Below are 12855 nucleotides of genomic sequence, written 5' to 3' on the forward strand. Positions count from 1 at the left end.
AAATGAGCCAAAGTAAAAGTCTGTTAATTTTGTGATAAAAATGTGTGAAATGTAAAACGGCCGAGTTTGTTTACATTCGAAAGTATGGCGAGAAGAACATATTTTTTTCGAAACGTAGAGAGACAAAATGGTCGATCTATTAAGGAATATATAGAACAACTCATATTCGGAGATTTGAAAACTTCACTTCAATTTTTACGCTGTTTTGGTCACGTGATTAAGAAATTCCGACTCGCTACGATTGAGGACGAACTAGAACTTTTACTACTAAATGCACTCAACGAATTTTGTGCTGAAACGTTAATCAAAGCAAAGTTAGACACTTATCGTGGTTCTTACGTTAATTGAACAGTGTTTTGTCACCGTTTTAATTTGTTGTGTAAAAAAACCCTTTTATTATTAATTTATAGCCACTCTGTAACGATAAATTGAAATTGGCCATTTATATAGGCTTCTCGCCGAATTTTTTATTTTTGGTTTCTTCAGGCTGAGTCATGACTTGAATAGAAAAAAAATAAGGAAGTTCATTTGATTTGCTCTGTTGTCGTGGGTCACAGCATGTGACTAGGCGACACTGACGACTGCAAACTGCGTGGTTTTGGAATGAAACTCGTCTGATTAAGAATCTACTAGGAGATTTGTTTGAGATTACGATCTAGGCAATGTCTAGACCAGGCAGTTTCTGGAACAGACTTGCTATTGGGATCCCATAGTGAGCCAGCATCGTTTAGAATTTCCATTGAAATTGAACAGCCAAATTCCCTTACGCAGTTAAGAATAGGGACATTCGAATGATATCTTTGTCAACATTTTCGGATCACTTTGTTTGCAGGACAGTTATGTCGCAGCGCCATCTATCCGAGCACAAAAATCTACAATCCATCCGAGCAAATAAAAAAACCAATTCGAGTTCAATATTGAATATAAAAATATTATTTATTCGTGACTGCTAGAAGTGACTACATCAGACTATTCTATTTAAAATAGAAAGCACACATTTATTTTGATCTTTTTGGACAGCAAAATTAATTTTGGTTGCATAAAATCACAAGCATTTGGCTGTTTTGCTCATGTTTCGTTGCGTCCAATGTTCTATTTCAATAGAAAGGTTGCTTTTTCAAACTAAAAAATTTCGCCTTTGCCAATAGGCTCCTCTAACACTTTTAAACCAACAATGAATCTTTCAGTTCGAACTTATCGTTTCTATTTTATAAAAACAAAAAAACATGCATAAATTAATGATATTTTTGGCCCAGATCGTCCATATTAACAAAGATATTCCCTTAAAAATACAAAGTATAGGCATTGGCAAGACCATACTTCTGGAATTGACAAAACCATAGTTCACATTCAGCACCATGTTCAATTGGATTGAGCCAATTTCTTAGAAAATTCCGTCAGATCCGGATACAAAGAGCCAGCCGGAGCATAGTTGGTTTCTGAAATGGGAAAAGAACGGTTTTTATTAGATTAAACAGTCTTGGGTTCCAATGTCCATTGATCATTGACCAATGATTGAAATTAGAACAAAAATCGATTGAAAATTGAATGAAAAACTCAGAATAAAAAATTCGATTGAATGAGTTCCAATCGGTGGGAATAGAAAGGTCACTCATAAAATGTCAATTTTTTAACTTAAGAAATTGCCAGACGTAATTTTGTAGGTACTCGATTGCAAAAAGAGCGGCTTGGAAATAGATCCCTAAGCGATGGACAATGTTCATTTGGAAAAAACAGTCAAAATGGATTGAAAGGTACAAATATTTTTGACCAAAAAACCTACTTGGAATCTGTGGTTTAAAATCGGCGATAATAGCTTTGCCGGTTCCCTTCATCGTTTTCTTGGCCAATCCTTTTGGTGTGATCAAACTCATGTTCTGTGACAAGTTAATCATATTTCCTACGGTGTCAAATGTGCCCTGTGCGAGATTTCCCGCTTGTGGACCATACTTATGTTCAACGATTTTGACTGAGTTTTCGCTCAGATTTTTTCCCAAAATTCCAGCTGATTTCTCAAGGCCATTGTAAACCGTTCCGAAGCCTTCAACAGCACCAGCAGCAACGGTCAGAACACCACTCATCTGAAAAATGAACATGTTTCAATGGAAATTTGTACTTAAAGGACATTTCAAATCGACATAGTAGTTTTTAGTGTCAAAAATGAGAAAAAAACAATCTCAATTCAATACAAACCTTATCTTTGGCGTCATCAGTGCTATAGCCCATGGATTTGGACAACAGCTTTGAACCTTGAGCATGCACGTGTGGAGCGAGAAACTTGCCGAGAGCCACAGTTGCACTGCCAACCTTCCCAGCTACATAACTCGTTACACCAACTGCAATTCCCGTGGCCGATTTGGCCATCTCGATCCCATTAACCACTTTGTTTGATATTGGTGGCGCATTCACTGGAGCACCATTCATTTTAGAAATCATATACGGCGTTGTATACGATACCAATTTGCCAAGTTGTTCCGTACCTTTGACCAGTCCATTTGATATGAAACAAGCACCTTGAACCGAGAAGCATATCGTGAATAAAAGATAAATCAAACCGAAGGAATCCGGACACAATCAAGTGAATCTATCTACCCACCTTGAACGATATTGTCTGAGATGCGCTCGCTTGCATAGCGTCGTTCTCGTTTCTTTTCACCTTCTTCACCCTCTTCTTCTTCCTCTTCTTCTATTTGTCGAACGATTCCATGTAAAATTGCCTCCAAAATCTCCAGAACAATTTCGTCGGCCGATTTTGGAACAACCAATCCAATAGCAGCACCTTGAACTTCGGACTGAATGTCGGGAAAAATGAAAGCACCATATTCAGTTCGGAAGCATGGCGAAACACCAGGTATCAACGGATAAATGAGCGATGAGTCGGTTGGCTTTGTTGGTATATTTTCACGGACTTTCTTCGCTGATGGCTTCTCATCAAAATCCTCATCATCTTCAATCGAATTGTCTAACTCGACCTCATCATCTTCCATACCGTCTTCGCGTTGAATTTCTTCGGCCGCAGACGACCGAATGATTTGCATAAAATAAGTAGCATCCAAATTCTGTGTGAGATCTTGATCCAAGCGAACAATTCGCAAAATTGACGCTTCATCAGCGGTGGTTACTTCACCATTCTCATTTATATGATACAATTTGACACCTTTGCACGAGAACAACAGCTCTAAAACACTGGGCAAATTTTTTGTGTCGGTGTAATCATATTCGAAACTTTGCAGCGCTTCAGCCAATTCCATGAATGTTCGTGGTCGTGTCGTTGCTCGATTGGAATCGGATGATGCTATTCCTTGGGCTCGTGGGCCCGATTCACTGGACGACGGAGATAGGATGGCTATACGATGCATCACTTCACCTCTCGTACGCTTCAGCACCTTTACAATTTTCAAACCCAAATGCCATGTTTCATCAACATCATCCGGATCATCGGGAAGTGCCACTGGTGTCGCTAGTGCCTCATCAATCAATGTTATTCCCAATTTATAGTTGATCAATGCCAATTCACGATTGCCTTCCTCCTCTTTCTGTTTGGCCAAATCCAACGTTTTTGTCACTTCATCTTGCTTTCGCTTTAGAATATCGTACGTTTCCTTCCATTCGAGTTCCATTTTTTTGGGAGGATTTTGATGAAGAATCACAGACTAACTGGAAATAAAAGAGATTTGCTTTACTTTTGAAATATGTTCGTTTTGGACAGTATTTTGGAATTTCAATAGCTATTGCCATTTAAAATGGTCCATTTTAAATTTCTCTTACGACTTTCAATTTTAAAATAAAAAAAAATTCAAACTTGAACAACGTTAACCCAATTTCGAGAAAATTTTCTTATTCAAACCGTAACAAAGACCGTGCGGTTTTTGATATACGTTTATTAACTTTGGAATAGCTGAAAAATGCACGTAAGGAAACGCTAGCCAAAAATTGTTGTCAACAATTCTGCTTTGAATAAAATCGGACGATTTATAGCGGTCAATCGACAGTTAAGACACGTTGTTTTGACTGCGATGAACGGATATTAAAAAAAGGTTATCATTAGATCAAAGTGTTTGATATACAATGAGCATGGTCAATTTTTGAGCGAAAAACAGGTTTTTTTCTTTTATTTTACAGTTCAACACGTTGCAAATTTTAACTTTTCTTCTACTGACACTGAATTTTTTTTTTTTGATTTCAAACAAATAATGCGTTAAATGCTTCTTTTGAAAAGACGTAAAAAGAGGGAAGAAAGAAGAAACAAATAAAATGAGTCTTGAAAAAAATTATCTTGGAAAAAAAATCGCGAAAAAAGTGAATTTGAACAAAAAAACTGTCATTTTCGTTCATTTTGTGCTATGTCAACGCATTCAAAGTACCGACAATTTCATAATTCAACCGCATATTTCGTATTGTTTACATTTTAAAATGGGCAACACGTCACGTTGCTTAAAGCATAAACCAAAAGTTGCTTCACATCGTACAGAGTTCATTTTAATTTGAAAAAATCTAAATTAATTACACTGAGTAATCAACAATAAACTACAAAATCCGCAAATAAGCAAGAATCGCAAATGACTGTAAGAATCATCGAGGTCTGTCAAGGTCAATGACAATTGACTTTTGAATCAAATTCCATTGAATGAAGTTTCGAGAATATCGAAAGTCAATATTCTGTTGGCATGAATAAAGTGTCGAAATACCGTTATAACGAATACATTTTTGTCTTGTTAAAGCCAAAAAACACGAACTGACTTGAGAATTGTCGTGGAATAGTTCATAAATCGAATGACCAAAGAGCCACCAATTATAAATTAATCTAATATATATTAATGAAACGAGGTGGAAAATTGCTTTCTGAATCTGATTAGACCATTACGAACGACACAAGCCACTAGAAGTAAGAATAAAAAAAAATCATTTTTTCTCCACTTACATTACACTCGTTATCACAAATCTGTCGACAAAGCACCGTAGACGAAAAGTAAGTTTCGCCGCAAACAAATTAATGAATCCACACGGTAGCGCTTCAACCGTCCAACTGAAAGGGAAAAACATGAATTGAATGATATTTATAGTTGCTGTCATGCTTAACGCTACGGTCAATCTGATGTATGTGTATGTATGAGTACTGTTTGTTTTTGGTTGGATTAGTTCCCCCGTCTGCAAACTGTATGTGATGAATTGTGTCTGAGATTTTGTTCTTCTTAAAAATGGCTTAGTTTCAGTAAATCAACAATGATTCATTGATAAAAACGGAATCGTTCAATCTAAAAATGACTACGCAAATACTTGATTAATTCCTAATTGCTTTGATTGGCTTGCTCATCGCGGTTAATGCATCGGTTGATTCAACAAAATGAATACATGGTCACATTTTATGATTGCAACATGTTTTGGAATACTTAATTCAAAGTGGATTTGGATTCAGGAAATTCGGAAAGAAAATTTTAGTTTCGTCACTATTTTTTTTATCCAAATTTTACTAGACAAATATGGACAACATTTTGTTAAAAAACATTAACCGGAGTATTCACACACATGATATGAACTCAGACGATAACTTCTTTTAGTGCGATGTTTTGACAGTATGTGATTTGTACAAAAACCAACTATTTCGCTGGGAATTCGTTCGTTTTTTTATTTAATGCCGATAAGTTTGACTGGGTTTCACTCACTTTTATGAGGAAACTGTAAAAAAATTGCACCAATCTCATGTTAGACTAAAGAAAATGTGATACATGAACTTTTTTCCACAGAAAATACGCTGAAAATTAACCACTCAATTGTTTTGAAGTGTTCGTATGTTTGACACTCTAGTCAAAAGTGTCAAAGTGGTTGACATAACCTCACTTTTCAGCGAATAACATTTTGAATTTTGGTCGTTAAAATATCCATAGAAAATGGGTATTTTGTTTGTGGAAAACTAGTTTTATTGGGAAAATGTTCGTTTTTTTCTGCAAATTTAGATGATGTTTCGTTCAACGTTTCGTTTCGAAGAGTTTACCCAGACAAATGACCTTAGAATATATAAAAGTCGTTTCTGGAAATAGAAAGTGTTGCAAATTGATGCAAAATTGACCAAATGTCAGGCAACGAAATAATTAACGCGTCTATTCTCAAAACTTCATAAGAGTTCTCTTTTGGATCTTGCTTTTGTAATTTTTTTTTCCTAAATTGAACTGAATTTAGTAAGGGCTGGAAAATTAAAATAAAGATAACTATGGCGGATTTATACCATTGATGTTTTTTGCGGTTTAAATCCAATGAAACATTTATTTGAAACAAATCAATAAACAATTACATTTTATAGATCTGTGGTGAATTTTTAGCACTACATGAAATGTAGGGCTACTAATCTGCTTATTTTTTTTCTCGGTCAAGTTTGACTACTCAAACAAATGTTGGTGAATTTGAATTATATGCTCATATTCTTTATTTGATTTAAAACCGGTGCACTAATGAAGATTTAATATATAACACTTCATATATACATAAAAGATTGACAAACAATTTTTTTATTTTTCCAAACTATATTTTATCACACATTTTATTTGTTTGTTATATATTACTTCAAAGTTACTTTGATGAAATACATTTCATGTAGTGCGCCAAAAAATAGTTTGTTGTGAAACAACAAAATAGATTAAGTAACTAAAATCTCAAGAACGCAGAGCGGAGCGAAGCGAAGCTCTGCGGTCTTGTTTTTTTTGGTCAGAAGAAACAAATAAATCGTTCAGGGATATCCCTGAATAATGAATACTGAACAGTAAATTATTTTAATTGACATTTTACTTTAAATCGGTACGAATTTTATTTCCTTTAGACCAGAATGACGTTGTTTCAAATCAACAGCTACACCTTCAAACTCTGCAGCGAGATCCAATTTTATTTGCTCAATCGAAACAGTGTTGCCTGCAGATTCTTCAAAGAAGATTTTCAATGTTTTCAACAATGGATTTTGTCGGACGAAACGTTTGAAGTTGTCGTTCAGGTCCAATTTTCTCACTGTGAATTGAATTTTTTCCAGTTGATCGAATGACAATGGAATCTTCGGCACCGGATTTACATAATTCCAGATGTAGAGTTCTTTGACACTTTTGAAGTGGATTGAACGTCCTTCCAGATTAAAAAATCCGTCATAACATGAAAGGTCGAGTATTCTGATGGACTGAAGATATCCGCTCACATTTTCCAAACACTTTATATCGAAGACAGAACCACCGATTCTTAGTTTTTGCAGATTTTGATTTAGACGTAATATATCGGTAACACCCTCTTTTTCGCACCCATATTCACGAGCAGTAGCGAAGATTTTCAAACGACGTATTTTCGGGAACCATGCGTTTAAGTCACCCAAATTGGACCGCCAAAGATGGATGGACTCGGCGTTTGCGAATGGCTTTGTCCAATTTGCTACCACTTGTTTTGTAGCATCAATCATTTCGATGTCGATCAAGGAATTAGCACAAAATTCATTCATATATCGGGCCACTTCAGCATTCCGGTCCATGTTTTTATCATGGAAATAGATGGAAAGCTTAGGGATCATGCTGCCAAAGTGACGCAACACTTTCAAAGCGCTCGACAAATCGGAGATTTCGATTGTGGCATTATCGAGTAACTTGACTGGCTGCATTCGATTTGAATTATGGTCAAGTCGAATCTTTATTTTCTTTCCTCTGCACTTGGCTTCAAATGTCGACTCGGCAGCTGGCTGGAATCGTGTGCATGTATCGGCAAGATTGATGAGATCGCGGAGCATTAAATGCTTGAAAATGTGAACGAGGCAGTCGTCGACAACATCAGTAAGCTTGGTGGTTGCATCAGCCTCTTCTTCCGGTACTTCAATCTTCTGTCGCTTGTTTTGTTCGCTGCTGTCTTCGTCATTTTCACGTTTCTGGTTCTGTTTTTTGATTTGTGAGCTCATTTCGATGGCTTCAATCAGCTTCTGTTCAAAAAGGAGAATGTTATGTATAACACCACACAATACAAGGGAAGTTGGACGGGAAAAGAGAGAAATTTTTCATTCAAAAGTAAAAAGGAATCAAAGAAAATACCGAGAATAAACTCATTAGCAATACTTTTGGCTGATTTATATAATTGTTCGATGGAAATGATAGAACTCCTTGCAATTTGTTTGCGTATGTTACAGACTACAACAACAAAATCTCACTAACCTTTTGGAAAATTACACAATAATCGCGATAATCAATGATTCGCTGTCCAAATTGTTGGTTTTGGTTATTTTTGGTAGAGAATTTCAACGATTCTATCGAAAAAAACTTTGATTGAATGAGTTTTAGCTTGGAATAAATGCAATGATCCAAATTGCTTGATATGATGAAATTCACCGCGTGCAAAAATGGCGGAATCAAAATGTAGTATACAACGATAGGACCTTTGTTAGCGCTGTTGCGAAATAATTAGCGAGCCGCACAGCTTTGTAGATGTGACCATTTCGTTTGGAGACCATTTCTAAATGTCATTCGCGGTGATTCACAATTGCCGTCGCTGTTGATTTCGGATTGACTTGATTTGCAATTAATTTGCGTGCATATGCTTATTTTCGAAACAGGCATTCGCACAATATTTTTCAGATTCGTCTAGATTTGGACAAATATTTATTATTTTTAATTTTATACAAAAAATCAAGTAATTTAAAGGAAAATTCGTTTTTTGAGAGAAAAAAATAGCGAGGCGAAAATATTTGTATGGTGATTTTCACTGAAAATGGTACAAAATCAGTATCAAAAACATTCTTGGGTATTATTCTCCACAATATATGGAGAAAAACTTTTTCGATCTGTGACAAGATGACTTATCTTCCACAATTTTTACACTGTTCATTGAAAATACATTTTGATGCATTCACACGATTTCAAAAAAACATAGTTATCTTGAGAAGTAAAAAAATTGTTAATACATTAACATCGGTTCAATAAACATTCATTTTATACATAAATGGAAAATTCTTCTTTCGAAAACTTCAATTTTTCTGCCAATTCTTCTTCTTAAAAAAAAAGAGTCAACATTCCTTTGATCACTTGGCTGAAATTGGATGTGAAAATTCAGAAGAAAAAAAACGACTGAATCCATAACAAAAAACATTTTATTACATCCTTTGTTACATGAACTCAATGAAACAAAATTTCTCTAAAGTAAAAACACTTCTTCACCTTTTCTAGCATCTAAAAAAGCGTTCTGCATCGTTAAATTGATCAATTTATTCGAGCTTCTATCCACATACCTATATTACAAGCAAGATTCCATACAAGCATGATCCATGTGATGATTCAGCCATCATTCCCATTCACTCTTAGATAGGTAATTGAAAGTTTTGCGTTCAAGTTGTTCAGCAGCGGACGGGAAATTCTCTTTATACTTCGCATACAATGAGCTAAGTCTTGGAAAATCGTCTGGTGTAACTTCCATATAATCGAATGCAATACCAGTGTTGGCATCGAGTTCCCCTTCAATATACGGAATGATATGATATCGACTGCTGAAATGTGTCAGTATCGTGTGTTTCGATTGCATCTTTCGACTTTGTTCCAATGCCATGGCAATGGTCGAATGACGATGCCTATCGGCATAGTCTTTTAATTCACTCTGGAAGGTTCCCTCGTGGATTAACAAATCGCTATTCTGTCCTAATTTCACAAATTCATCACTAGATCCAATATCTCCGCTGTAAGCCAACTTGAATCTCCCCATATCCGTGCCGTTTCTGTAAGAGAATTCTAATGCCAGCGCATAAGACTTTCTGTAATGATCCGTTGGACAAGTTCGCATTGATTCGATATTCAAATATAATCGTTCGTGGAGATTAAGCTGGTCTTTTATCTGGAAAAAAATAATGAAGAAAATCTCAATGCGATTTTTGGGAGAAATTCTAAATCAATTTTAGTTCAAAGGCTTCATTAGATTGGGATCAAGCTACAAGAAGAACATGCACCATACCAAAATATCATTATCGATGAATTTCATATCAAAATGAATCGGATCGACGTGATTTGCATAAAATAAGAGCCATGATTTCAAATCGTCCAGCGGGCAGAATATACGTAATGGTTGCCGATCCGTCGGTAGATGTATTGCACGCCATCGGAATAACTCGGGCAATCCAATATGATGGTCCAGATGCATATGCGACACATACACTGCCTTCAATCGTCGATAGATTTCGGGCGCTTCGTCACCATAGTAGCGATTTATTTGAGAACAAGTTGCCGTTCCACAGTCTAATAGAATTGAATGGTCCGGTCTGAAGTGAAAAAAAAAACGAAGCAAAATCATGCGTTTTTTTTTCAATTTTTAAAATAATTTTCTAAAGTCTCAGTAAAGTTCAATGTATTTGGACTGAAATATTTTCGGTGCACCCATTATGCATTGACTAAATTCAATTTTCAGGACAAAAAATTAATTATGATCATTCATTAACTGTAAGTCTATTCACCATTATCTACTGGATTTTTACTCTCGAAATTCAACTTACGTTAAATGCACTAAAGTACCCGATGAATTGCGCAGCGCATACGAGTCGGCTGCACCGGTGCCCAGGAATAAAATCCGTGGAAACTTCTCATCTTTCAATTTTATGGGTACCTCTTGTGTGCACAGTGGAAGAGCATCTTTAGGTGATTCGTTCAAGTCTTTCAAGATTTCTTCAAAATCAGACGATTCCTCGTCGCTTGATGTTTCTAGTTCAACGTCTTCCTTTGGCTCTCCACGCAATATGTATTTCGAATAAAGCATTGGAATTTTTCCATATTTATCGGACGATTCATCAGATGGATCGAATATTCTGGGGTTGATATCCAATTTTGTGCTAAAAAACAGAGAAAATGGATAGGACAAAAATAAAAATGAAAAAACAAATACAAAAAATTTGAATTTTCGTATTTCTTTGAAAGCAGTATTCACATTTTTAATTTTTTTTGAATATTGTCAGCACTCTTTTTCCTGTTTGGAATTTTTTTTTATAAATTTTCATATATCAACTAACCTTAGCAAAGGATGTATTTTTGGGTCAATTTTGTTCAGTCTAGTTTGTAACATGTGGACACTCTTCACGGAATCGTCTCTACGGTTAAACAATATTGATAAATAATGTTGACATTTTTTATTTGCACAGAAAATTGGCTTATTGCCAAGATTTTTCAAGACAAATCAGAAGAAAATTTAAATCATATTTTATTATTATTTATTAGAAAAGGGAATGTCATCTAAGATGAGCCATGGTATAACGGTCTACCAAAAAAAATGATCTTATCATCAGAAAATATCGTTTCAGAGCCACACACAGGGAAGAATAGTTGAGATTTTTGGTGCAATGGATTTTTTCTCGTGAAAATAATGCAAAATTAAGATATCTAAGACAAAATGTGAATAGAAGAAAATAAATTTTGTTTTAGAAATCCTAAATTTGGATTATTTTTACGAGAAAAAAAATCCATAATACAAAAAATCTAAACCATTCTTCCCTGTGGGCAATCAATAGAAATATGGGCTGAAAAAAATCATTCAAGAGAAAAAAGATTGAAGCTGTATGAAAGAAGTGTAATTTCATAACTCACTTGTTGCTATCATTAACGATTAAATTCCTCTTCGGGTTGACACGTTCAATAAAATCTTGATAGCGCATAGTATTGAAAACTTTGCTTGGCGTAAAATGAACGATGACCTCAACTCCCGTTGCTTTAATCTTTTCCAGTTGACTTTTCAATTTTGCATTGATCGCCAATTCCTTGAGAAATCCTTTATTTGGTATATCAACCACTGATTCGAAAGAGAAAACACAATTTAAAAAAAATTCGTATGACAAAAATTCTCATGAAAAATTTTCCATGGAAAAAATTCCATTAATTATTTTTGAAATAGGAGTCAATAGTGGCGGATAACCTAATAAAATGGGCTATTTTAAATTGCGAAGGACGCAACCCAATTGAAAGTAGAACATTTTTGAATGAACATTTTTTTTCCATCTAAATAAAACCCACCTATGAAATACAAATCAGGCCAATCCTGATTCATCACATCTGCTTTGGTAACCACTGAGCCATCTTCAAGCGTGACATCTTCTCCGCGAAACAGATTTGCCACCAAATGAGCGGGAACATTTTTCTGCAGTGATTTTTTCAACGAAAACCTTCCTGGGCATGCTTTCAATTTGCACACATAAATAATGGCCGTATCTTTGAGATGTTTCAATTCCACTGGTTCAATGACGATTTTGTTGTCTTCGAATCGTTCATTTTTGAACAATTGATCAGTGAAGCGATGTTTAAAAATGCCTCCAATGACCGATAGGAAGGACATTCGCTGGAAAATTTTCTGCAAATTATTTGGGCCATTGAATGTTGGTGGAAAGCCGGTGCTAGCAACAGTCGAAAACATCACACTCGTTACGCCACCAATACACCCCCATTTGGATTGCGTGAAAAAAGCATGTGAAATCTTTGCTAAGGATAGTCCAACCAGTTGGCTCATGCGCCCAATCCCTTCACCGCAATTGAATAAATATCGTTTGTCCACACAGTGGAGATACACTGATGCCGGCTGACTCGGCGCACCTGATCCCAACACTTGCAAATGAGCTCTTGTCCCATGTTGCGTTGACTCTCTTTGTGGTTTTACGTACTTTTTGCGATTGGACACTTGCAATGTTCGAACTATGATTTGTGAGGATTTCAAACATTTTGAACAACAATTTAGTTTTCTCAGGCAAAACATCGCTTTCACATTATTTTTTGGCTATTATAAACACAACAAATATTGTGGTTTGGACTAGACAAATGTGACAGCTCATGTTTTGACGTTTCACACACACGTGCGCTGAATGGCAATCGCTGAATTTCAACAACTGTC

At 35.6% G+C, this 12855-nt stretch overlaps 3 protein-coding genes across 9 annotated transcripts; all 3 read right to left on the minus strand.

Annotated features, from left to right (window-relative positions):
* Positions 1 to 910: 910 nt before the first annotated feature.
* LOC129570485 (protein spartin) lies at positions 911 to 5816 on the minus strand. Of its 6 annotated transcripts, none has more exons than XM_055450116.1 (6): positions 5664 to 5816; positions 4922 to 5026; positions 2597 to 3657; positions 2194 to 2513; positions 1784 to 2081; positions 911 to 1439 (listed from the first exon to the last, which is right to left on the minus strand). In XM_055450116.1, the coding sequence occupies exons 3-6, from the start codon at positions 3618 to 3620 to the stop codon at positions 1363 to 1365; spliced, it is 1719 nt and encodes a 572-aa protein (XP_055306091.1). In that variant the 5' UTR covers positions 3621 to 3657; positions 4922 to 5026; positions 5664 to 5816; the 3' UTR covers positions 911 to 1362. The 6 variants fall into 6 exon arrangements, with proteins under 6 accessions (XP_055306091.1, XP_055306090.1, XP_055306088.1 ...); XM_055450115.1 differs by having other exon boundaries at positions 5118 to 5813; XM_055450113.1 differs by lacking the exon at positions 5664 to 5816 and adding an exon at positions 5278 to 5556.
* A 393-nt stretch (positions 5817 to 6209) lies between these two features.
* LOC129570489 (uncharacterized) lies at positions 6210 to 8470 on the minus strand. Of its 2 annotated transcripts, none has more exons than XM_055450125.1 (2): positions 8166 to 8470; positions 6210 to 7936 (listed from the first exon to the last, which is right to left on the minus strand). In XM_055450125.1, the coding sequence occupies exon 2, from the start codon at positions 7913 to 7915 to the stop codon at positions 6782 to 6784; it is 1134 nt and encodes a 377-aa protein (XP_055306100.1). In that variant the 5' UTR covers positions 7916 to 7936; positions 8166 to 8470; the 3' UTR covers positions 6210 to 6781. The 2 variants fall into 2 exon arrangements, with proteins under 2 accessions (XP_055306100.1, XP_055306099.1); XM_055450124.1 differs by having other exon boundaries at positions 8046 to 8470.
* A 609-nt stretch (positions 8471 to 9079) lies between these two features.
* LOC129570488 (zinc phosphodiesterase ELAC protein 2-like) lies at positions 9080 to 12819 on the minus strand. Its single transcript, XM_055450122.1, has 6 exons — positions 11988 to 12819; positions 11565 to 11766; positions 10994 to 11071; positions 10484 to 10816; positions 9949 to 10252; positions 9080 to 9831 (listed from the first exon to the last, which is right to left on the minus strand). The coding sequence occupies exons 1-6, from the start codon at positions 12718 to 12720 to the stop codon at positions 9289 to 9291; spliced, it is 2193 nt and encodes a 730-aa protein (XP_055306097.1). The 5' UTR covers positions 12721 to 12819; the 3' UTR covers positions 9080 to 9288.
* Between the last annotated feature and the right edge of the window lie 36 nt (positions 12820 to 12855).

This window comes from Sitodiplosis mosellana, unplaced genomic scaffold (genome assembly GCF_009176505.1).
Source record: "Sitodiplosis mosellana isolate CC-2019 unplaced genomic scaffold, AAFC_SMos_1.0 Smas_scaffold_60, whole genome shotgun sequence".
Classification (NCBI taxonomy): Eukaryota; Metazoa; Arthropoda; class Insecta; order Diptera; family Cecidomyiidae; genus Sitodiplosis; species Sitodiplosis mosellana.

Bases quoted from the DNA above. Each gene is read 5' to 3' on its own strand.
- LOC129570485 (XM_055450111.1), bottom strand. From the start codon at position 3,620: ATGGAACTCGAATGGAAGGAAACGTACGATATTCTAAAGCGAAAGCAA. The intron at 2,514-2,596 runs GTGGGTAGATAG...TCTCGGTTCAAG, and splicing joins CTCAGACAATATCGTTCAAG to GTGCTTGTTTCATATCAAAT. The intron at 2,082-2,193 runs GTTTGTATTGAA...TTCATTTTTCAG, and splicing joins CTGATGACGCCAAAGATAAG to ATGAGTGGTGTTCTGACCGT.
- LOC129570488 (XM_055450122.1), bottom strand. From the start codon at position 12,720: ATGTTTTGCCTGAGAAAACTAAATTGTTGTTCAAAATGTTTGAAATCC. The intron at 11,767-11,987 runs GTGGGTTTTATT...CTTTCGAATCAG, and splicing joins GCCTGATTTGTATTTCATAG to TGGTTGATATACCAAATAAA. The intron at 10,253-10,483 runs GTAAGTTGAATT...TTTTCACTTCAG, and splicing joins GGTACTTTAGTGCATTTAAC to ACCGGACCATTCAATTCTAT.